At 53.7% G+C, this 23,917-nt stretch overlaps 2 protein-coding genes across 11 annotated transcripts in view; both read right to left on the bottom strand.

The window, feature by feature from the left end:
• The window catches only part of SIPA1 (signal-induced proliferation-associated 1), a 47,009-nt gene extending 36,802 nt beyond the window's left edge, over positions 1–10,207 (bottom strand). For 5 of the 8 annotated variants that reach the window (XM_053278258.1, XM_053278255.1, XM_053278252.1 and 2 more), the window contains exons 1-2: positions 10,062–10,207; positions 5,426–5,513 (exon numbers count right to left, since the gene is read on the bottom strand). The gene's annotated coding sequence lies outside the window, so the exon portion shown is untranslated. Of the gene's footprint in view, positions 1–4,544; positions 4,566–5,425; positions 5,514–6,531; positions 6,763–9,425; positions 9,761–10,061 lie in introns of those variants that run through there. The other 3 variants (XM_053278254.1, XM_053278256.1, XM_053278257.1) reach the window with 3 other exon arrangements.
• Positions 10,208–11,568: 1,361 nt separating this feature from the next.
• Positions 11,569–23,917, bottom strand: part of PCNX3 (pecanex 3) — a 46,819-nt gene continuing 34,470 nt past the window's right edge. For all 3 annotated transcript variants that reach the window (XM_053278248.1, XM_053278246.1, XM_053278247.1), the window contains 8 exons: positions 22,356–22,586; positions 20,722–20,825; positions 20,462–20,609; positions 19,070–19,300; positions 17,549–17,823; positions 16,690–16,886; positions 15,694–16,106; positions 11,569–12,246 (listed from right to left, as the gene is read on the bottom strand). In XM_053278248.1, the coding sequence (XP_053134223.1) occupies positions 12,055–12,246; positions 15,694–16,106; positions 16,690–16,886; positions 17,549–17,823; positions 19,070–19,300; positions 20,462–20,609; positions 20,722–20,825; positions 22,356–22,586 (1,791 nt within the window). In that variant the 3' untranslated portion in view covers positions 11,569–12,054. The remainder of the gene's footprint in view (positions 12,247–15,693; positions 16,107–16,689; positions 16,887–17,548; positions 17,824–19,069; positions 19,301–20,461; positions 20,610–20,721; positions 20,826–22,355; positions 22,587–23,917) is intronic.

The raw sequence follows: 23,917 nt of genomic DNA, 5'->3' as shown, positions 1-23,917 counted from the left end.
TGCAAATCTCAAACTGTTCTTTTACTCCTCTCTTGCAAGTATATTTATCAAATATTCTATTACATATATTTAATTACTTGGAGTTTCCTATAAGCGCAATCTACACAAAATGATTGCCCGGTCAATGACTGTTTTGACCCACTAGTTTTTATTACTGTCATTGTTCTTATTGTATGTTACTCTGCAAATGTTTGTTCTTTCCAAAACAGAAAAGCAATTTTCAGATACCTTAAAGAAATATTCTGTTTCACAAACCTGGAATTACCACCACCCCTTTTTAAAAATCCGGCACTTGCTCGCTGGAATTTGAATACTGACTCAGCAACGGACAGAACCTGGTGTGGCTCCTTGGAATGCCAAATCTTGCATAGAGCTCTGACGTGGGTCTGGTTTGTCCAGTGCAGTTGAGAATCCCCTATCCACCCTCCCAAGAACTATGCATCCACGGGAAGCGGAGGAATCATCCTCTTATGACCTTGACAGACAGCAGGAAAGCACTTTGTGGCGATGCTAAGAGATCTCCGAGTGCCGTACCTTGGAACAAGAGGGGGAAGTTCAAGACCAGACTTCTGCAAATCATCAAAAGAGTCGGCGCAAATTCCTGTCATCAAGGCAGAACTGAAGAGGAACTCAAGAGCGGCCCACAGTCTGAGCAAACTGCATTTGCCGACAGAGGAAAAGACAGGGGCACTTGCTTAGGAGGAAGGGAAGGAGTTTGTTTTCAAGCAAGGGTGCTAGACCTTGGGTCCCCCCAGATGGCAGACTACAACTCCCACCATGCCCTGCCACTACGGCAGGGGGATATCTGGGGCCCCAAGATGGAGAACCCCTGCTTTAAAGAGAGGGGCATTTCCCACGACACAGTGACAAATAGGTTGCAACCTATTATTGCCAGTTTCAAGAAAGCGGAACTTTCGTTTCCTATGTCGCTGATGCAAAATGGTATTTTGCTCTCTGAGGTCACAATGTCTTTAGCCACACAACACACACAGAGTCTTCTTGGGGAGGAAGGGAGATGTCTGCTGTACTTCTTCTGGTCATTTCAAACCCGCAAAAGGTAGTGGTGGGGAGAAAGCGCAAAGGAAGCTCTGATGCACGATGGAAACGTCACACCGAAAATCTGCACACAGCAAAAACGAGCGAGTGAGGAGCAAGAGGGAGAGAGAGATGCCGACCTGGCATCATGCTTCAGCGTGGGTGCGAAGAGAAAGCATCACAAGGTGTTCTCACAAGCGCCCCGGTCCTTCCGGAGAGTTTCTCACCCCTGAGAGCAGAGCGAAAAAGTGACTCTGGCTCAAAGAGGCACATGTCTGGGGGATGGGGTGGGATCTTAGTGGTAGAGCCCCTGCTCAGCTTGCGGGAAGTCCAAGAACTTCGGTCCCTGGCAGGATCTCCAGGTAGGGCTGGGAAGAGTCTCCCTCTGGACGGACCAAGGGTCTGGCCCAGTAGAAGGTAGCTTCCTAAGCCAGCGGTCTGTACCTGCATGGTGCTTCTCCCCGCCCCCCCCCACCGCCCCGCTTCTTATTTCACATTAACACAGAGCTTGAAAAAACCCAGGTGCCAGGGAGCCATGGCGCCCAGAAATTTAACCACTTAACCAGAAATTTAGATATTCAGAGGCAGAATTATTTAATCAAATCTTGGATCTGGGCAGCCCTGAACTAAGTATATTACTTGAAGAGGGGATAAAGAGAAGCTTATTTGCCCTCTCCACATAACATTCGTCACAAAATCTGGTAATTCTATCCAGTCTCTATTGCCTGGCTCCTAGATTTTGGGGCTGGCTTCCAGATCCAAAGAAAATTAGTCAAGGCCTACCATTTCTATCCTCCAAGGAGCTCAGGATAGCATCCGAGGTCACAGGAACATAGGAAGCTGCCTTATATCGAGTGAGACTATGGGTCCATCTAGCTCAGTATTGTCTACCCAGACTGGCAGCGGCTTCTCCAAGGTTGCAGGCAGGAATCTCTCCTAGCCCTGTCTTGGAGATGCTGCCAGGGAAGGAACTTGAAACATTCTGCATACAAGCAGGCAGGTGCTCTTCCCAGAGCAGCCCCATCCCCTCAGGGGAAGAGCTCGCAGCGCTCACTTGTAGTCACCCATCCAAATGCAAACCAGAGCAGGCCCTGCTTAGCAAAGGGGACAATTCATGCTTGTTCCCACAAGACCAGTTCTGCTCTCCCGAGTCCCATGAAAGGTCCCATCCTTTTCCTTGCTCCTCACAACCACTCGGCAAGGAAGTGCTGAGAGAGCGAGAGCGAGCAGCTGGCCCACAGTCCTCTTGCAAGCTTCATAGCTGAGCAGGGGTTCAAACCTGGGTCTCCCCGCTCCAAGTCCGACACACTAACCTCTACAAAACACTGGCTCCCAAGTGACAAGCAAGACAGGCCACACCACAAAGTAACTGTGGACACACAAACACACACAGTCTACAGACCCAGAGGAAGCTCAGCCCCTTGCCCAAAGCAGGACCTTCTCTACACCAGGGATCTTCACTATATTTCAAGTGGAGGCCACTTTGGCAAAGAAGCCTTCAGCGCGAGAGCCATTTCTCGTGGTGCTGCCCTCCGCACAGGACTGCACGTTTCTCAGTGTCGGGAAAGCTCTGTAAGAATGATGGGGCCCTCTCTTACGAGCTCTATGGGGAAAGCGTTGGCACACACACACACACCCCGAGGGTGGAGAGGCTCAAGCGAGCACCATTCCTCTTAACAGAGACCCACTCCCCTGGTGCTGGGGAAAGCAAAGTACCCCACAGGGAGAATGGTCACCTCTGCATGCTGCCGCAGACCAGACGGTGACGCTTTGCACCAGTCCAATAAGCCATCTTTTCGCAGGGGGGGCAGCTCCCTTAGGGTTGATGGGGGCTGCCCCCCGGCCCCTACAATCAAGAACAATGTCCTACTTACCCTGTCTCCAAAATCCAACCAGGCATCCCGGAACTGAAGCAGAGCCCCACGGTACCCTTGCAGGAAACGGGCCAAATCACTCCAGAGGCATTCAAGCAAGAGTCTCCAACGGCAACCCTTTACCCGTTATCAGACTACAACTCCCATCATGCCCAGCACCATGGCCAGGAGTCAGAGATAATGGGAATTTATCTATCCATTTCATTCATTCACAGCCCCTGCTGAGCAAAGAGGCACCTTTTTAAAATGGTGATTCTCTTTATTGAGCAGGGGAGAGCAACTGGCCCTATCCGACCCCAGCACAGCATCCCTCCAGTGACTGTTGCGGGTAGCTATCTTATGTTGTTGTTGTTTTAGATTGTGAAACCTTTGAGGACAGGGAGCCTATTTATTTATTGCTATGTAAAGTGCTTTGGGAACTTTTTGTTGAAAAGCGGTATATAAATATTCATCATATTCATATTCATTCATTTCATTTATATAAGGCCCATCCAAAAACAGCTCAGGGAAGTTGACTTTTTTTTAAAAAAGCCACTTAAAGTATGAACATAAAACAAAACCATTTCAAATATTGACGTAGAACTCATTTGAAGCCATCCAAACTGTTCAATATGATTAAAAGCCAAGCTGAAAAGGTGGGCCTTTATGGCTCTCTTGAAGGCCTCCAGGGTTGATAAACCTCTTCTACTCACGAGGAAACGCCTTCCACAACTTTGGGATGATGGAGAAGGCCTGATCCCAAGCTGCCACCAGACGAATTGGTGGCACCGTTCTGGGCATGTTTCACACAGGGTTTTTAGCTTGCATCTCCTCCGGAATGGAGGGTGTACATTCACATATCGGCCAGATTTACTCTGAAGTCCCTGTGAGCTATCGGGGAGAACTTCACACACAATTTGGGTTTTTTTGTTGTGCATTAGAGTATAGCCCACTTTGTGTTTTGCCCAGAAATATACCAGCAGCCAGAATTATAAGCCAGCACCTGAGGAAAGGTCACAGTTTGAGATCCTGGGCTTAAAGCCCTGGGGTCTTGGGATGAAGGGAAGTAGATAAACATCAATTAATCTAAAAAAATAAAGCCAGCTAGTCAAACCACGGACAGTGCAAGGTGCCCCTTAACCTCCAACAAATCCCCCCCCCAAGGAAACACTCAAGGGGGCAGTGCGTGGCTCCAAAACAGGCTAGGCAGCTTGACCTCTGACTAGCCTAGGGCCCTTCCTGGCTGCCCCACAAGCGAAGGGAAGTTAGGTCTTCTGTCCGTGCCCAGAGAACGGAAGGCTTGTCCTCCGAGGAAGGAAGCGGCCCTCAGCCAGAGGCGCATAAAATCCATTCAGTGGCGACGGCTGTGGGGGCAGAGGTGCCGGCAGAAGAGAGGACAAAGATGCTGACAGAAAATGGAGACTGAGGCAGGGTGCGGAAGTATGTATGAAGGGACACAGCGGAGCCGGTGCAAGGAAAGGGCCTGCCGGGCAGTGTCCCCGATTCGGATGCTCCTGAAAGATGGGCAGCTCTCAGGCCTTGGCGGTTTCACCCACAAAGCAGCGTCTCCGCCCCACCCAGTCTAAAACAAGCCCCCCCCTGAGATACATACACACACACGCACAAACCCAAAACTCCGGGTTCAAGTCCACTAACCCGAAACCGTCCGAGAATCGGTATCTTTGGGGGAAGGCAGAGGTCTGGAAGAGCCATAGAGCGCCGAAGCAGTGTCTCGCTTCCTGTAACGCAGGAAGTGACGCAAGCGAGGCTAACCCCCTACACACACACACACAAACACACTTGTCTACAGCTGCATTTGTGTGTTGCTTCCTCTTCTCTTCCTCTCCCCACCGCCATGGCATGCGACATCCTCAGGAAAGAGCTGGGCCTTGACGACAACCTCACCGCCCCCCCAACGCACGCACACACACACACACACCCCGCTCACCGGGTTCTTGTTCAGCCGGACTTCGCCGACGTCAACCAGCGACACGAGTCCAGTTCTGCTTCCTCCAATCTAACGATTCGGCACTCCCCCGCCCAATTCACAGCTAGCTTCCTTTCTTGCGTGCTGTACAGGGGGGGGGGCACTACCCGTCACAGCAAATGAGAGCTGGAGGGTAGAAAAAGATTGCTCCGGGGTCCCTGTCCTACACCCAGTGCAGCCCTCGTGCACACACAGATCCCTTGGCAGCTGCATTTCCAGAAGCGATGAATGAATGAAGGGCTTTCTCTTTTGGCTGAGGCAGCAGTGGAGTGGCGGGGAGGGAAAGGCCACGGAGTGCCATTCGGGCTGCGTCAGCCCCCAGCGGCCGCGTGGGGTGGACAGGGAGGCATTCAGAAAGAGCTGGCAACACTGTCCTTCATGAGGCCTGTGTGCAGCCCGGGGGGGGGGGGAGTTCCCAGGACTCCCAGAAGGAGGCCGTCCTAATCCATAATCCCCACCTCTACTCCGGATTAAGCCAAGCCCCACACGCTCCACAGGCACCTGCTGTCAGTCTCTCTTGCACCCTCTCCGTATAGATTCTGCTCCATACCTTTTTCCGTGCGGTCTGATGAAGAGTGCTGTGTGAGCCTCAAGCAGGGCACGTCGTCTGACACCAGTTCCATGGAGAAGAAACGGCCCTATTGCAAGGGAGAAGCAAGCAGGTGAAGGGTCAAGCATCCCTCCAGATCACACTCAAGCATGCCACTTTTTCTATCCACTTTTCCGATCGGGGTGGTGAATCTGAGGCTCCCCGGCTGTTGACGGACTACAACTCCCATCACCCTCTGCTGCGACAAATCACAGCTATGGGTGATGGGCATTGTAGTCCAACAGCAGCTCAGGTTGGCTACCCATTTTAGAAATTCAGCGGAGACTCGGGTCTTGCCCTGCCCTGCCCGATTTGATTCTCACACCGGCTTCACACCAACCAACGGCAGCCCCTGCCTTGCAGCTGAACGTGTGACTGGCCTCTACTAGGAAGTGTTTTGTCTGGAGGAATTCCAACGCTCTCTGGTCATTTGCACATGCAAGTCACCACCTGAGGGGCTTTTACGTCATCCGCCTGGGTTATAAGCACCATCCTCTCATGAGCTGTCCCTTGGTTATCTCCGGTGCCTTCACAAAACTGTATTGCTCAGTACACAATGGAGACCGCAGAAGCCGCAAAGTTTATAACCAGCCTGAAGAAGCTGTGTCCACCAAAATAAAAAACATCAACATGCAGTTGTCCCCTGGAACTGACTGCCACAGGAAGTCTGGGTTTGAAGAACAGACGCATCTACAGAGGACCATCAAGCTGTTAAAACAAAGACAGGTCTCTGAATTACTGGAGACTTGTAATTCACCTCTAATGTGTGTAACGTAGCGACACAGGCTGCAGTCCTAGAGATGCCGACTAGGAAGTAAATCCCGACAGACATGGCAGGAATTACTCAATAAGCATGCACAGGATTGTGATGTGGAAGACTGAATTGGGAAGTCCAACTTTACTTAACCTAGTGGCAAGCTGTCCCTCTGCCTCAGGCTTGGCTTCCTCTCTGCAAAGTGATCTACCTTACAGGGTTGTTCTTATGCTAATATCTGGGAAGTGTGCTGAACACCAATACCAAATGTTAATAATATTAGTAGTAGTACTAGGATTGTTAACGCTAATACTTTTAATGCTGGGAACAGCTAGCCGTGGAGCACACTCTGAACATCAAGGGGTCAGCCCTTGAATGTCTGAAGGAATACTAAGGACGAGAGCGACTCTGAGCCTGTGCAGAGGACATTTTCTTTCCTCCTGGTAACAAGGAAGCTAGCCAGCCAACATCTGCCGATATCTGGAAGGAGAGGAATGTGCCTGCCAGGAAGGCATGAGCTGGAAGCAGTGGGTGGATCCACTCCATAAATCCTCAGAGGCTTCCTCCATCTGTAGGGAGGAATGAGGAAGCATTTCATTCAGACCACATCCTCCTACACCAGACTAATTAATTTTGAATTTAAAAAATAAATAAAACATCCTCTGACTATCAGTGGAGTCACTGACAGCACAGCTTCTCAATGCTGAATGCCCAGAAATTGTTGGACTACAACTCCCATCATCCCCCCCACTGTGGCAGGGATGATGGGAGTTGTAGTCCAACAATATCTGGGCACCAAACGTTGAGAACCCCTGGCTTCAGCCTCTCTGTTCACAAGAATGCTCAGCAGCCCTTTGCAACTCTAAAGATCTTTTTTTTTTGCTCAGGGTGCTTTCTCAACATCTGTCGAGAAGGTGGCTGCCCTGCTACCCTTTTCCGGGATGATTCAGTTTCATCGCCGCAAACCCGCCTGCTCACTCCAGCCGGGATTCATTCATACCAGGGTGACTCCAAGGCCGTTCACCAACACGGATTAAAACCAGCACTCCGCTCTTTAAATGACCTTTGGAAAAGCAGCACACACAACACATGTGCTTTTGCCAAAGTCATGGCGGGCATCACCCACCAAGGCGATTTCTGCTTCTGCGCATCAGAACGGATCCCAACAGAGCACATGCAGGAGAACTTTCTGGTGGGTCCTGCCCTGGGAGAGTGAGAACTCTGGCTGATGCCCTGACTAAGTTTACTCCAAGAAGTCCCACGGAAATTAAAAGGGCAGGTTAGGCATGCTTGATGAAGATGGGGCCGTAGCTCAGTGGCAGACCCCCTGCTTGGCATGCAGAAGGTCCTGAGTTCGATCCCTGGCAGCATCTCCAAGTAGGGCTGGGAAAGACCCCTGCCTGAAACCTTGGAGAGCTGCTGCCAGTCCATAGACAAGACTGAACTAGATGGACCAATGGTCTGACTCAGTATATGGCAGCTCCCTGTCTTTCTGACTGTTTGTTAAAATTTCAATTGGCCTTCCTTGAGTCAATTTAGCCGGGACTTCAGCCACGACGTTCAGAGTATCTCACCCTTCCCCAGAACTCTGCTGAGGCCGACCAACAGTTATTAAATCAATAATTAAATCATTGCCATCCCTGCATCGTATAAGAGCTTTTAACTTCATCCCTCTTCTTAGCATAACCCTAGCCCAGCCCACAAAGAACAGCTATACGCCCTTTCCACACTAGTGCTCAGGCTAGGACTTTGGCGAACCTTCGGAAAGGGGGAAAGAGTGAGAAGCGGTTGGAGAGAACACTCTTCTGGGCACCTTTGGTATTTGACAATCGGCTCTTGGATATAGGGAACCGGGCGGGATTTTTTGTTGTTGTTGTTTATCTGGCAGATACTTTAGCTTTTTATAATTCTCAGTTTTAATTTGAACCTAATAACGATTGTGGTTCTTAACCTGACAACTTTGTTTGTTTAATTTAGTTAATTAATGTATCTTGTGCCTATCTTATTGTTGTGAACTGCCCCGAGCAGTAGTGCACTGGATGGGCGGGGTATAAATTTTTAAAATAAATAAATAAGCAAATAATAAAACTTTCCCAGAAACGGAAGAGGGTTAGGAACCTACGAAGCTGTCTTCTACCGAGTCACTGGTGGATCGAGCTCAGTATTGTCTACACAGACTGGCAGCGGCTTCTCCAAGGTTGCAGGCAGGAGGCTCTTTCGGGCCCTGTTTTGGAGATGCCAGGGAGGGAACTTGGAACCTTCTGCATGCAGGTGCCCAGAGCGGCCCCATCCCTTGAGGGGGAAGATCTTACAGAGCTCACACATGGAGTCTCCCATCCAAATGCAAACCAGGGTGGGCCCTGCTTAGCAAAGGGAACAATTCATGCTTGCTACCACAAGACCAGCTCTCCTCCCATAGGGTTAAGGACAGCTAATCAAAAAACATATAGAATACATGGCTACCAACAGAACAAGGTTTCGGTATAAGATAACATTTCTTTTCCCTCCTTTTCATCCAATGAAACAATTACTTAAAAAATAAAAAAAAAGCAGGGCACACAGTCTGTGTCAGGCAATCTTGTGAATGGAAGCACAGAATAGAAATCAGGGCTTGAGGAGAATGCAGAGTTGTACCTGCTACCCTCATATTCAAGATAAGACCCCCACCCCTAAAAACAAGTCATCCACACCAGGGGTTAGATCACAACCTTGGGTCCCCAGATGTTGGGCTACAACTCCCACCATTGCCCACCTTCAGCCACTGCAGCTAGGGATGATGGGAGTTGTAGTACAACAGCTAGGGGCCTTGGAGAGGTGGGAACCCCTGTTCTGGCGGGCTCTCTCTTCAGCCCCCCCTCCCCCCGCTTTCCCCCAATACTAGACACCGAGCTTCACTGATCCACATTTTTAGGTTTATGATAAGTAGCTTTGAAAGACAGTATTACAGGAGAGGCTATTATATTATATTATGTTTTCTCTCAGAAGTAATTTAAAGCAGAGCTTGTGTGGGCGTGCGCGCGTGAATGGTGCCTATCTAGAGCGGTGCTGGGGTGCCCGCGCCAAACTGCCCGAGAACCACTCCCTCAAAGAAAGGCACTCTGCACATGCTCAGAAACCCTTCCCTCCTCACGTCCTCCCATGCGCCCGGCAGCCACAGCCACCACCACTGATAGGTTCTGGGGCTCGGGCCCCGCCTGGGTGTCTCACCTCAGCCCGGGCAGAGGCCCTTTTGTCACACAATAGCCGTGGGGGGCCGTGGGCACCTTCGCGCGCGAGCGCCAGCCCCTGCGCCGCGCGTGCCCGCGCGCTGTTCTTGCGGCAGGTTGTGCGCGGAGGGAGCGCGCGTGGCCAGGCACTGATTAAGCGGGTCGCTCGAAGCGGGAGGGCGAGGCGGCTGTCACCTTGCAGCGCGCACCGCCGCCGCGCCTCCAGAGAGCCCCTCTCCGCTGCGCGCTTTGGCGCGCACGCGTTTGGGGTGGGGGTTGTGCGCGCGCGCGCGCGCCCACCCCGCGGGGGAGGAAGGATGTCCTGCAAAGGCTTCTCCCGGCGAGGACCTCTTCTTTCCAGCCCGGCAATCCCTGCCCAGCCCTCCCTCCTCCTCCTCCTCAGGTTTTCCAGCCCCAGCTTTGGAGAGGCTCCAGCGCCTCTCCCCATCCCGGCACCCCCTCTCTGCCCGCTGCAGCCCCCCCCCCCAGCCTAGAAACGGCGGCGGCGAGAGGTGTCTCAGCACCCTCCCCACCACCAGACCGATGACCGCCCCCCACACATCCCGCCTGGAGCCCCGATCCACGTGCCGCGCAGCGCATGACGGCGCTCGGCTCGCCAGCCCGCCCCAATTCCTACCTCTGCAAGGCCGGCCGGCCGCTCGGACGCCGCCGCGCACCCCGCGTGTCCCCTCCCGGGCCGGGCGCCCGCCCGCTCCCTACCGCCCTGGCTCCACCCTCCTCGCGATGGAGGGCGGAGAGAGACCCAGATTGGGGGGGTGGGAAGAGGGAGGGGTCGCTCGGAGGCGTCACACGGCCGGAGAGGAGGACGCACAAAGCGGGAGGAAGGGAAGCGGCCCTTCCGCGGACCTCGTGAGCCGCCTCAATTCCCCGGCAGGCGGCGAGTGCGCCTCTTAGCACGTGCAGAGTGCCGCAAGTCAAAGGACCCTCCCCTCCCCTCTGCGTGAGGGGACGGTGTCCAAGCGCTTACCCCCAGCCCTTCCGCGATTAAAGACACACCCGCATTATTGCATTCTTCAGGCCCCCAAGAGGCAACCCTCACAGCCTCTAATCCAGGGATGGGCAAAGTGGGCCCTCCAACTCTTGTTGAATCACGACTCCCAGCACAGAGGCTGGGGATGCTGGGAGTTGTAGTTCAACAGCAACTGGAGGTCCCAGTTTGCCCACCCCTGCACCTTTCTTTCCTCCCATTCCAGCCTATTATTATTATTAATAATAATATTTATATCCCACTCTTCCTCCAAGGAGCCCAGAGCAGTGTACTACATACTTGAGTTTCTCCTCACAACAACCCTGTGAAGTAGGTTGGGCTGAGAGAGAAGTGACTGGCAGCCCAGAGCCAGCCAGCTAGTTTCATGGCTGAATGGGGATTTGAACTCGGGTCTCCCTGGTCCTAGTCCAGCACTCTAGCCACTACACAGCAAGGCAGGGCCTAGGACACCCTCCCTCCAGCCCTTCATAGAGAGCACCAACCACTAAGAGCAAGAGAGGATAAGCAGCAGGGAGGGAAGCCAGGCCCCTCTCCCCTCCCCAAACCCACAGAGACGGGAGCTGAAGCATTCACTACCCTTCTACCCCACTCCTCAGCAACCATTCCACCAAAGGCCTTCCGGGGGGCAGCTCTCTGGCTCTTTCTCCCACCCAAGCAGCAGTTACACATTCCAGGCCTCGGGCCCCGAAGCCTTCCGGTGCTCCTGGCGAGCAGGATTCCAAGGCGCAGCTCCCACAGAGTTTTACCTCAACCTCTCCCCTCTCTAAGCGCCACACCCGGCAGGAAGAGAACGTGGGCCCTTTCCCCCCAAATTAGCCCTCTTGGGAAAAGGGTCCTCGCCAGCTCTTGCTAGACTCCCAACTCCCTTCACCTCATGCTGCAATCAGTTGGGGATGGGGAATGAGTGGAGTTGTTGTCGAAGAACCACAGGCCAGCCTCTGGTTGGCTGGCCCTAGAAGAAATCCACGCCTGGCTTATGTGACCACAGATTATTTGGCTCGGCCAAGGAAGCCGAGCAACTTTGCTCCGAACAGAAGGGGTGAGGGGAGCACCCAAACCACCCGTCTCTCCCATCGACACTTGTGTGAGCCCCAACCACCTTCCCTCCCATTTTCAAAACACAGCACAGAGCGAGTTGTGGACACCTTTTGGGTTCTTTGTGGTTGGTTTTTTTTGTTGTTTTTTTTTTGTTCCCTGCATTTTTATTTTTTATACCAACTGAAATCCAGGAACCAGGAGAATGGGAAGGGCAAGGGGAAAAAAAATTAAAATAAAATAAAAAGAGGTCCTTAAGCCCCCGCCCGGGACGGCGGCGGCGGCGGCAGAAAAAGAAATCTCCTTGAGTGGTGTCCAAGCTGGGTCTGGGGAAGCAGGGGTGGGGAGAGGGGGCAGTGCATGGGGTTCTCCTCCCCCCTGCAAGGTCCCCAGAAACCCAGAAGGCTGCAGCGGGCACGGAGGAGGAGCCCCCACTCCCCTTATTGCTGTCCATGGTCCTGAAGGAGGGAGAGAGGGGCTGGAAAGTGTCTTTTTGCTTCTGAAAGGGGGCCAAGGGAAGGTGGAAGGAAGAGTCAGGACGGGACCAGCCCGTGATTTGGTAGGCCATGAAGTGCTCCCCACCCGCTCAGTATTGATGGTCCAGGAGTGGCTGCACAGCCACGGGGCTCTCCTCTTCCTCCCGCTGGCGCCCCCACTCGGCCACCACGGGAGCCGGCTCAGGAAGGGGGCAGGCGCCTCGGGGCAGCGCTGGCGTCTCTGCAGGCAACGGGGTCGAGTCGCTGGCGCCTTCCGGGGTGGGTGGCGGCGGCTGCTGCTGCTGCCAGGGAGAAAAAGATCTCCGCGTTAGTCTCTCGCAAGGGGAGGGAGAGGCTGGGTTATGGAGAGGTGGGAGAACTGGTCTGGGGGTAGCAAGCACGCCTTGTCCCCTTAGCTAAGCAGAGTCCGCCCTGGAGACTTGATGTGTGAGCACTGGAAGATCTTCCCCTTAGGGATGGAGCCGCTCTGGGAAGAGCAGAAGGTCCCAAGTTCCCTCCCTGGCTGAGAGAGACGCCTGCCTGCAACCTCGGAGAAGCCGCTGCCAGTCTGTGAAGACAATACTGAGCTAGATAGACCAATGGTCTGACTCAGTATATGGCAGCTTCCTATGTCCCTATGTATGTTCACCTGCTTGCATCCAAGGTCTGCCTGCACAAATGTTATTACGGCCAGAGGTGGGGACGGCGGCCTCTAGCACTGACCTTGGCCCTTGTAAAAAAAATCCAGGTTCTAGCTGCTGGAGCGATTGATTGATCTATAAATTATGGGGGTGCAGAAATTCAGACCGTATCATGCCATTTTAGGGTGAGAAGGGAGTTGGGCCTTCCTTCTAGGTCAAGTAGGAAGCTGCCTTATACCAAGTCAGTCCACACAGCTCCCATGTTGTCAGCACTGATTGGCAGCAGCCCTCTAAGGTTTAAGGCAGGAGCTGCAGGGCTTGGATCTGGGACCTTTTGCATGCCAGGCAAATGCTCTACCACTAAGCCGCAGGTGCTGCTGATGAACACAGGCAGCTGCTTTCTGCTGAGTCAGACCCTTGGTCCATCTGGCTCAGGATTGTCTGCACAGACCGGTAGCAGCACTCCCCAGTTTTCCAGCAGGAGTCTTCCCCAGCCTTTACTGGAAAGGCTGCATGGGATTGAATCTGAGACCTTTCTACATGCAAGGCAGGGGGCGCCCCCACGGTGCGAGGACTCCATCGCCCCACCCAGCAGAATATATAGTGCAGCATCATGTTTCTATTTGGGGGGTGGGGGGGACACACACAACACAAAAGAAAGCTGGGGCTGAGGCATAAGGAGAGGCCCATAAACCTAGATCTCAAAAAGGAGCCTGGAAAGGGAATCATTGGGGGGGGGGGGGCAGAGAGCAGGAATCTCCCCCCCACACACCTCTTGAAAAGTAACACAGCACTAATAACCAGCACAGCCCCCTCCCAACTCCCCCTTCCCTGCTGTTACAAGTGGGGGGGGTGGAGGGAGGAGACGGCTTAATGGCTCCCCGTTCAGCACTAATTGGATCAGTGAGCTAAAGAGGACAGCCATGCTGGGAGAACCACCTGGCGAGGGGCGGGGCAACCTGTGCTGGGGGTCAGGCCACAAAGACCTAGTAATGACCCAGTTATCTTCGTCAGGACTAATTTATCACGGCAAGTTCCCTTTTCCACCACAGGTGGGAATTAAGCAAGCAAAGCTAGAAAAGGGGAGTGTGTGTGTGTGTGTGTGTGTGTGTGCGCGCGCGCGCGCATGTAAGAAAATACACAATCTCATGCACAGTCATGTAGTTGCCAAGACTGTGCATCTGATGAAGTGGGCTCTAGTCCATGAAAGCTTAAGAATGACACAATTTCAGTGCTGGAAGGGAGCTTGGAGATCGGTTAGTCCAAGACGCTGCAGTGCTACAGCATTTCTGACCGACACCTGTCCAACCACTGTTTGGGAATCTATTATTATTATTATTATTATTATTATTATTATTATTATTATTATTATTTTCTCTGTGTAAACTGCCTTGAGCCATTTTTGGAAGGGCGGCATAGAAATAAAATAAAATAAATAAATAAATAAATAATCTCCAGTAAAGGAGAGCCTGCCACTGCATGTGGCAGAGAGTTCCACTGTCTAACAGCTCGTACAGTTAGGGATTCCCACCCCCCAATGGCTACGCCAAGTCTGCCTCCATGCAATTTCAACCCCTGGGTTCTAGTCCTGCCCTCAGGAGCAATGGACGACTAATCCACCACCCCCGCTGACCACCACCACCGTGACAACCATTCAGATATTTGAAGACGGCTGCCGTGTCGCCTCTTCTCCAGGCTAAACCTATTTGGCTCCTTCAACCGTTCCAGTTTATCGGCATCCTTTTTAGAACTCAGGGCCAAGAACACAGGACCCCAAGAGGGGTCTGGCCAGTGTGGAATAGGATGGAACAATTACTTCCTGTGATTTGGACACAAGGCTTCTGCTACAAATGTGCCAGCCTTTAGGGTGACACAGGACGTTAGGCTTTGACCACATTCAGTTAAAAAAAAAATTGTTTGAGGCTGTCTTTATTCACAGCACTTTTAAAACTCTCAGTCTTATTGGGGCTGTGCTATATAATATTCTTCATCTTCATTTGTGTGCATCACCTGGAACAGGGGCTCTCACACTCAGGCCCATGGCTGTTGGAGGGCTACAACTCCCATCATTCCCCAGTACAATGGCCAAGGGGGATGATGGGCATGGTAGTCCAACCTCTGGAGGGGCCAGTGTGAGAACCTCTGGCCTTGAAAACCCTTTTTAACATTTAAGCTGGGGTATGTATTGCTTTTAAAACATATAAGCCACTTTTTGTGGTAGCCCCAAAGCGAATTACAGTATTAAAAGGTGGTTGACATTACTGGATCAATAAATAAAGAGGGGATACAATTATGAAAACATGCCACCTAAAGGCAAAGCAGGGAAATGACTTGACTAGCAAGCCAGAAGTTCCGGTTTGAATCCCCACTGGTATGTTTCCCAGACTATGGGGAACACTTCTATCAGGCAGCAGGGATATAGGAAGATGCTGAAAGGCATCATCTCATACTGGGCGAGATATGGCAATGGTCAACCCCTCCTGTATTCTACCAAAGACAACCACATAAGTTTGTGGTTGCCAGGAGTCAATACCGACCCGATGGCACACTTTGTAATTATGAGATGCATACATGGGAAGAAGGTGGCTTGTTTAGAAACCCGGAAGAGTGTAGGAGCAGAAGAATGATTCCCCACCTGTGCTTTTGAGGTAGGAAGGAGACAAAATAGGACAAAGAGGGCAGGAACAATGGGGCAGAGTGTGGGGAGGCGGAAGAAGGGGACTGTTCTGAGCCGGAGGGAGGGCAGGACAGTGCAGTGGATCTGTGGGGCTGGAAGGAGAAAGCAAGCTATATCAGGGCTTGACCAATCCCAGGCGCCAGGGAGCCATGGCGCCTAGAAATGTAACCATGGCACCTAGCCTAGGATAGTCAGAGGCCAGCTTATCTAGTAACTTTCCCCACGCAACCCTCTTTCTTTTCAAAGTAGGCTCCTTCCAAAGAGGATAAAGAGAAGCTCGCTTATAAACCCCACCACACCCCACACAGCTTCCGCCACGAAGTCTGGTTTGTTTGTTTTTTAAACCCTGTGTCGAGAGCTTGTTGTTGGGCGCCTACACTTTGGAGCCGGCTGACAAACTGAAAGAGAAAGGGCCAAGGAGAGGGACGCACCTGAGGCTTCGGGCTCCCCGCCACGCCCGTCGTCCCCAGCGGAGATGATAAGGAAGAGTTCTCTTTTGTGCCGGCGGCGGGGGGCGTTCCAGGAGGGGCCTCGCCGTCGCCCGCTCCCAGCCCGTTCAGTCCCTTGCGGCTGGGCAGGCTCCACTTGCCGCAGAGGCCCTCGTAGGCGAAGGCCGAGGGGTTGCCCAGGCCCGGGCGCAGAGGCAGAGGGGCACGTCCCGTCCCCTCGGCCACAGACGCCAAGGAACTGGCGCAGGAGAGCTGGCCGCCCAGGAAATGCGGGCCCGGAGGCCAGGAGGCAGCCGGGGTGGGCAGGGGCCGTCCGTCACCCTGGCTCAGCAAGGGGGCCGGTTGGGGCTGGACCAGCCAGCTCTGGCTCGGAGGAGGGAGGCCCGACTCGAGACCTGAGGAGAGAGCAAAGCACCACCATGTGTCGGAGGAAACTTTGTGAGCTGTCCCATGACAAGTGGTTCTCTGGGCACTTCACAACACAATATCAAAAAGACAGAAAACACAGTAAACAAATGACAACGCAAAATTCCAGGAACTTGAAAAGAAAAGAAAAATTCCTGGGGAGGCTACTCCACAGACGGGGTGCCACCACTGAGTAGTGCCGATGGGGCCAGCCCCAAGTCACATCGAGCATGCGCAGAGTGCCTCCCCCCTGTAGCTGACACAGTGAGGATAATAAAGGGAAATAAAAGGCTTCTAAGGGTCAGAAGGAGACCTGTCCGGACTGGCTCCCAGTTGAGGAGTGAAGCCCTGCCTCTCCGTGGTTTGGCTAGGTGGGGAGCCCCACTTGCCACGCCGCCACCACGACTGAGAGAATCAGACCCATCAGGTTTTCTCCACCCTGGTTTAAGAACGGGACTGTCCCGAGGGAGTCCTCACCTGCTTCCCAGGACGCCTCCCTCCCTCCCTCGGACCCTGGCAACGGCCTCACAGCCACTCCCCGAAACCGCCCCCGAGCGCAGCCGGCCTCCATACCTGCCTGAGGCTGGGCGGTCGTGACTCCAGGCTCCGCGGGGTTTGCAACCGCTGGCAAAGCTGTGTGGGCGGTGCTGCCTGGAACCTGAGAGCCGTGCCCAGCGGGATTATTGCTGAGGGAGGAAGAGCCGCCGCCGCAGTCCGAATCCTCGATGTTCCCTCCGCTGTTGCAGCCAGCCCCGCAGCCTTTCTGCAACCTGGAGGGCACAGGAGCGGGCAGATTCTGAGTGGGGCGGGGACGCACCTCCTGCCCCACAACTTGCCGATTTCTTGGGCTGGTTGCCAAGAAACTCCTCCCCCCCACTCCCATCCCCGGCCTTGGGGCTCCCAGGCTTGAGTCCCAGAGGTTGGACGACCACTCCCATCACCCCCCGCCGCCAAAATGGCCTTCAGCAGTTTCTGGGGATCGCCCTCCAGGTCCTGTCCCTGGCGCTCCAGTATTCTGAGCCACCGTGGGTCCCAGATCTGGTGGGACTACAACTCCCACCATCCCCTGGAAAGCAGGGAGGGTTATTATTATTATCATTTATTCGATTTCTATACTGCCCTTCCAAAAATGGCTCAGGGCAGTTTACATAGAGAAACAAACAAATAAATAAGATGGCTCCCTGTCCCCAAAGGGCTCACAATCTAAAAAGAAAAATCAGATAGACACCAGCAACAGCCACTGGAGGTCCTGTGCTGGGGGTGGATAGGGCCAGTTGCTCTCCCCCTGCGAAATACAAGAGCATCACCACATTAAAAAGGTGCCTCTTTGCCCAGTGATGCAGGGGACGGGGAGTGGCGATCCAACACGGTCTGGGTGCCCGGGAGGCTGGCGATCTCCCCTCCTGCCTGCTCCACGCCCCGAGCAGCTCACCTCTCCCAGCTCCGGATGAACCAAGCCGAGATGTTGTGCAGGCTGACGGGGCCCCCCCAGAGCGAGTGCAGCTGGGGGTGGCTGCTGGCGTAGGAGGTGGTGAGGGGCGAGACGTAGATGGGGTAGCCGATGGGCTGGTCGCAGGAGGAGTTGATCATGTTGCGCAGGGCCTGCTTGGCGTTCTGGATGCTGCCCCGCTCGGGGTTCCGGTTCCGGAGGAAGACCAGCTCCTGCTGCTGCCCGGCCCACAGGCCCCGCACGCACTCCCGGTTCACCTGGGGTGGGAGACAGCGGCACAGGCTCTGAGGCAGGCAGAGGGGCATCTGCCCAAAAGCTCAAAACACGAGCGCCTGGTTACGTTGCTGCGGACGCCTCTTACTGAGTCAGACCCTTGGTCCACCTGGCTCAGTGCTGTTCTACACTGACTGGCAGCAGCTCTCCACGGCCGCAGGCAGCAGTTTCTCCCACCGAGAGGATGCCAGGGATTGAACATCAAGCGTGCAGATGCTCTTCCACTGAGCTACGGGGCTTATCCCTTAAGACACAGGTAGGCCACCTTGGGGCTCCAGCTGTTGATGGGAAGTGTAAGCCCATAGGTGTAAGGCACAGAAGACACGACGAAGAACTTACAGCGCTAGAGTGCCGGACTAGGACCAGGGAGACCCGAGTTCAAATCCCCATTCAGCCATGAGACTTGCTGGGTGACTCTGGGCCAGTCACTTCTCTCTCAGCCTAACCTATTTCACAGGGTTGTTGTGAAAGAGAAACTTAAGTATGTAGCCCACCACTCTGGGCTCCTTGGAGGAAGAGCGGGATATAAATGTAATAATAATACATGCAGGCACCTGGCCAAGTGCAAAAACCCAGATGGGCCCTGCTTAGCAAAAGGGGCCCATTCATGCTCGCTACCACAAGGGCAGCTCTCCTCCAATTGGACCTTGGAAGAGAACACACCGATAGCCAAGGGCATGTGACACCTGCGCCAATGCGGCACGTTCTGGGTGCTGCTGTGCATAAAAGGAACACATGGGCGCCTGCAAAAATTCATTGATGTGAGAGAGAGAGAGAGAGAGACACACATACACACCAAAAGGACTTCCCCAAGGCTTTGCATGGGGAAGGTCCCAGATTCACTCCCCGGGGCAGCATCTCCAGGTAGGGCTGGGAGAGACGCCTTCCTGCAACCTCAGAGAACTGCTGCCAGTCAGTGCAGACAATACTGAGCTAGAGGGACCAATGCTCTGACGCGGTATAAGGCAGCTTCCTTGGAGATGCAGCCGCAACTTAGCGGTAGAGCCCCTGCTTTGCATGGGGAAGGTCCCAGGTTCAGTCCCTGGCAGCATCTCCAGGTAGGGCTGGGAGAGAGACTCCTGCCGGAAGCCCTGGAGAATGCTGCTGCCAGTCAGTGTCGGAAATACCGAGCGAGAGGCACCAAGGGTCTGGTTTGGCGCAAGGCAGTCTCCTAGGTTCCTACAAGAAGGAAGCCGCCACGGCCTTCAAAGACCCGGAGGCTTTGCCCACCTTGATGACCCGGAATCCGAGGTAGCGCTTGTTGAGCATGATGATTTTGTACTCGTCGCTGGCATCGTCCATCACGTGGCGCAGAGCCAGCAGGGCGGGGGTGTTGGTGAGGATGGCGCTGCGCCAGGCCGGGTCCCCTTCGTGCGAGATCACCATCTTCTCCTCGTTGGAGGTGATGGCGTCGTACAGCACCGCCGGGTCGTCGTATTCGTCCGGGGAGGTGAAGTGGTCCTGGAGAGGAGAAGTGAAAGCGTCACGGTGGATGCAAAGTGGGACGGGAAGGAGAGCCCATCCTGCACTCCTGGGGAAGGCGTCAGCAAGAGCTCAGGGGCTGCAGCTCAGGGGCAGAACTCCTGCGGCTTTGAGAGCAGAAGGTCCTGAGTTCAGTTCCTGGCAGCCTCTCTGGGTAGGGCTGAGAGAGGCTCCAGCCTGAAGAGCTGCTGCTGGTCAGTGTGGACAAGTCTGAACTAGACGGACCAAAGGTCTGACTCAGTAAAAGGCAGCATCCTATGGGTCAGTCTTAGGAGGCTCAGTGGTACAGCATTTATATAAGAACATGAGAGCAGCCCTGCTGGATCAGGCCCAAGAAGGCCCATCTAGTCCAGCATCCTGTTTCACACAGTGGCCCACCAGATGCCCCTGAGAAGCCCACAGGCAAGAGGTGAAGGGGCATGCCCTCTCTCCTGCTGTGGCTCCCCTGCAACTGGGAATGAGAGGCAGCCTGCCTCTGAGGCTAGAGGTGGCCTGTAGCCATCAGACTAGTAGCCATTGATAGGCCTCTCCGCCATGAATCTAAGCCCCTTTTAAAGCTATCCAAGCTAGTGGTCATCACCACATCTTGTGGCAGAGAATTCCATAGATTAATTCTGCGCTGTGTGAAAAAGTACTTCCTCTTGTCGGTCCTAAATTTCCCGACCTTCCGTTCGATGGGATGACCCCTGGTTCTGGTGTTGTGAGAGAGGGAGGAACAAGCTCTCCCTGCCCACTCTCTCCACTCCATGCATAACTGCAGACCCCTTGACCATGTCTCCCCGCAGTCGCCTCTTTTCCAAAGTAAAGAGCCCCCGATGCTCAAAAGGAAGCTGCTCCCACATTTGCCCCACGTGAAAGTCCAACCCCTGAATCCCCAGGCAGGGCTGGGAAAGACCTTTGCCGGTCGCCCTGCAGAGCTGCTACCAGTCCAAGCAGGCAAGACTGAGCTGGATGGACCAAGGATCAGACTCCGTTGGCAGCCACGACTTCTTCCGTGCTTCTAGGAGAGAAACACCCCTCCTGCCTAACCTACTTTCACAGGGAAGTTTGTATCCGTTTTTGCTGGTGCCGCACCCCAATCTTCCGACCGTACTTCCGCTATCGCGGGGGTGGGGGGGAGACACACACACACACCCCTACCTGGTGTAGCTTGAGGGACATGCGCACCCCGGGCGCCACCACATGGTGCAGCAGATCCATGTCGGCGAAGACCCACTCGTCACGAGGCGAGGTGATCCGGAAGTCGCCCTTGAAGAGCGCATGCAAGCCGTACAGGAAGGGCTCCAGGCTGTAGAGAGAGACAGGCGGGTCGTGCGGGAGGAGGCCGGGGTTAGCAGGTGGCCTGCTCTTCATGCAGGGGTGGGAGCCGGGAGCTTGGCAGATGGGCGGGGGGATCTCACCTGGCCGACATGCTGTGGGAGGCGGTGCCCAGCGCCCGGCGCCCCAAGATGCAGAGGCCGAAGCACAGGGTGACCAGAGGGGAGTTCCAGTCCCGGTCCAATGGCTGCAGGGAGGGGAAAAGAGAGACGGGACGCGTGAAGGGAAAGGAGTGGGAGCAAGCCTGCACGCCCCTCTGCTCAGGTGCGGGACTTAGGACTGGGGAGACTTGGGTCCGAATCCCCACCTCAGCTCACTGGGGTGAGCGGCGGCCAGCCACCCTCTCAGCCTAGCCTACCTCACGGGGCTGTTGTGAGGGTGCGAGGAGGGCAGAAGCAGCACGTGTGTCCCCTGAGCTCCTGGGAGGAAGGGCAGGAGATCAATAAACAGATGCGCACCTGGCCTTCTCTAGAGCCTCCGAGGGAGGCTATTCCAAAAGCGCCATGGGCAGCTGAGAGGTCTTCCCCGGAGACCCAACCACCACCTCAGTCTCTACCTCCCTTGTGTGGAGCTGCTTGCACCCATCTCCGAGGAAAGGCAAAGAGCTCAGAACCAAGAGGACAACTTCAGAGGAAAGCCATGTAGCTAGTCCTCAGGCTTTATCTAAGCCAGGGCTCAGATAAAGAGGATGTGGCTGCAGCTCAGGAGCAGAGCATCTCCTTGACCCAGGTGCAGTCCCTGGCAGCATCTCCAGGTAAGGCCGAGGCTCCTGCCTGTAACTTCGGAGAAGCCGCTGCCAGTCTGTGCAGACAATACTGAGCTAGATGGACCAAGGGTCTGACTCAGTATATGGCCGCTTCCTAGATTCCTAAATAGAGGGGTTAAGGCCGTTGCTCAGGGGCAGAGCATCTGCTTTGCATGCAGAAGGTCTCAGGTTCAATCTCCGGCAGCATCTCCAGGTAGGGCTGGGAGAGACCCCTGGCTGAAACCTCGGAGAGACGCTGCCAGCAAGACCACTGGCACATCTGGTGGCCACTCAGAACTGGGACTTCTCTGCAGCTGCTTCAGGGCTGTGGCATGCACTCTTGGCATAAATGTGTAGTTTGGGCTTACTGTTGGGCTTCAAAAGAGCCTTAAGAACTTGTTTGGCCTGGCCTTCCAAGGTTGTCGAATTGTTCTTAAACGTTTTCAAACGGGTTTTAAATTTGTTTTTATATTGTTTTAGGCTGGCAGCTTTAAATGGTTGTTTGTTATTGTTTTTTGTACACCGCCCGGAGCCTTTGGATGGATAGGGCAGTAAAGAAATATAATAAAATCAATACATTTAAAATATTTATACCCCACCCCTCCAGTACACTACTGCGCGGGGCTGCTCACAACAATAAAATAGATACAATGTAAAACAGAACTAATAGAATTAACCGAATTAAGTAAACAAGTGAAAAGCCCAGACTAAAACCACCATCAGAAGCAAGTTTCATATTAAGAGTTATTTAAAAAGCTAAGAACTGAGGATAAATAAAATAAAATACTGCAGGATAAAACGACAAGGGAAAACCTCATGGGGGTTTTCCAGGAATTTTTCCCCCCTATTTAAACTTCCCCAGAAAATCCACATCTCTGGGCTGGCGTCAGGCACCGCCTTGTGTGTCTGAGAGACCCTAACTAACCCTGCTCTCTTCTCCAGTCCTGTCGCCCCCTCCTGCCCGGGGCCCACCTTTTCCCTCCGCCCAGCACAGTACTGGATCCAGTCGAGGTAGATGTTGCAGAAGGAAGCCAGGGTGATCCCCGCCATGCGGTGGTCGTAGTCCTCATCGATGTTGAGGTTGAAGGTGGGGTCGCTGTCGGCGTAGTTGAGAGAGGTGCACGGTCTCAGGGCCTCCTGGATGCCCTCGCTGCCCAACCACTCCTCCAGCTTGGGGGAGCAAGTCACGTAGTAAATGATGCTCTGTCCGTGTGGTGGTGGTGGTGGTGGGAAGAGAAGAGAAGAGAAGAGAAGAGAAGAGAAGAGAAGAGAAGAGAAGAGAAGAGAAGAGAAGAGAAGAGAAGAGAAGGTTAGACTTGGCATCACACAACATTTCGCTGTTTTCTAGACTCCAAGTGCACAAACCTCTGCTCCACTGCTCTAGAGTTCAAACAATTTTAACCTTTTGAGACAAAAAGGTCAGCCATGGAATGCTGACAAACAGCACATTTTCTGTGAGGGAAGGAAAAGGTTGGGGATGCGGGGAGAAGGGCTTTGGCACAGGGACAGGGGAGCGCAAGGCAGCTGGAAGGAAAGAGATTTGGAGGCTGAGGATTCGAGGGGAAAGTGGGGCCAAGGCAGAAATTTGTAATTTGAGATCACTGCTGTCCTTCAGGAGAGCCCTTAAAACCTATCTGTTTGACCTGGCCTTCCAGGGTTTTAAATGATTGACTAATTGTTTTAAATTGTTGCCCTGATTTCCAGTTTAATTGGTTTTATTGAGTTTTAATAGTTCAGTTTTAATTGTTAACTTGTTTTAATTGTTTTTATCATGCTGTGAACCACCCTGGGCCATTTTGGGAAGGGCGGTATAAAAATCTAATAAATAAACAAATAAATAATAAGTTCTCAAACGTGGGTCCTCAAATGTTGCTGGACAACTCCCGCCATCCCCAGACACATTGGGACTACGTCCCATTATCCCCAGCTGCAATCCTTTCAGCCATTGCAGCTGGGGATGATGGGAGTTGTAGTCTCACAGCATCTGGGGATCCGAGCTTGAGAACCCCTGGTCTAGGACATAAAGCTTTAAAAAGGGGGGGGGGGGAGAGGTAGCCTGCACACAAGCTAGCTGGATTTCCAGACCAGTATAAGCTGGATCATTTCAAGGTCATTTTATTCCCTTTGTATCTTTCTGCAGAGCATGGATTTCAATCCGTCAGTTCAACGCCGTGGGTGGAGTCGTTGCCGATTGGGACCGTCCACATCAGAGACCCAGAGCCCGGAGGTAGCCACCCACCCACCCTGGGCCAGCCCTTCCCTCCCAGCCTAAGCTGCCTACTTCACAGGTTGTGTGGATCAAGCAAGAAACACAAGAAACACACACCTCCATCGCCACCACAAGCTCCTCGGAGCAGGGGTTCCCAACCTGTGCCACCTCCCGATGCTGCTCAATTCCCATGATCCCGCCGCAATAAACTGTAGCTGGGGATGATGGGAGTTGTAGTTCAGCAACATCGGGAGCACCACAGGTGGGGGACCCCGGTCTGAGTGGAAGGACATGACGAGGCAACGATCTTCCAAGCGGGCGTGAA

Source organism: Hemicordylus capensis, chromosome 14 (assembly GCF_027244095.1).
Source record: "Hemicordylus capensis ecotype Gifberg chromosome 14, rHemCap1.1.pri, whole genome shotgun sequence".
NCBI lineage: Eukaryota > Metazoa > Chordata > Lepidosauria > Squamata > Cordylidae > Hemicordylus > Hemicordylus capensis.
Note: the sequence above shows the minus strand (reverse complement) of the source record. Positions and strands in the feature narration are given on the sequence as shown.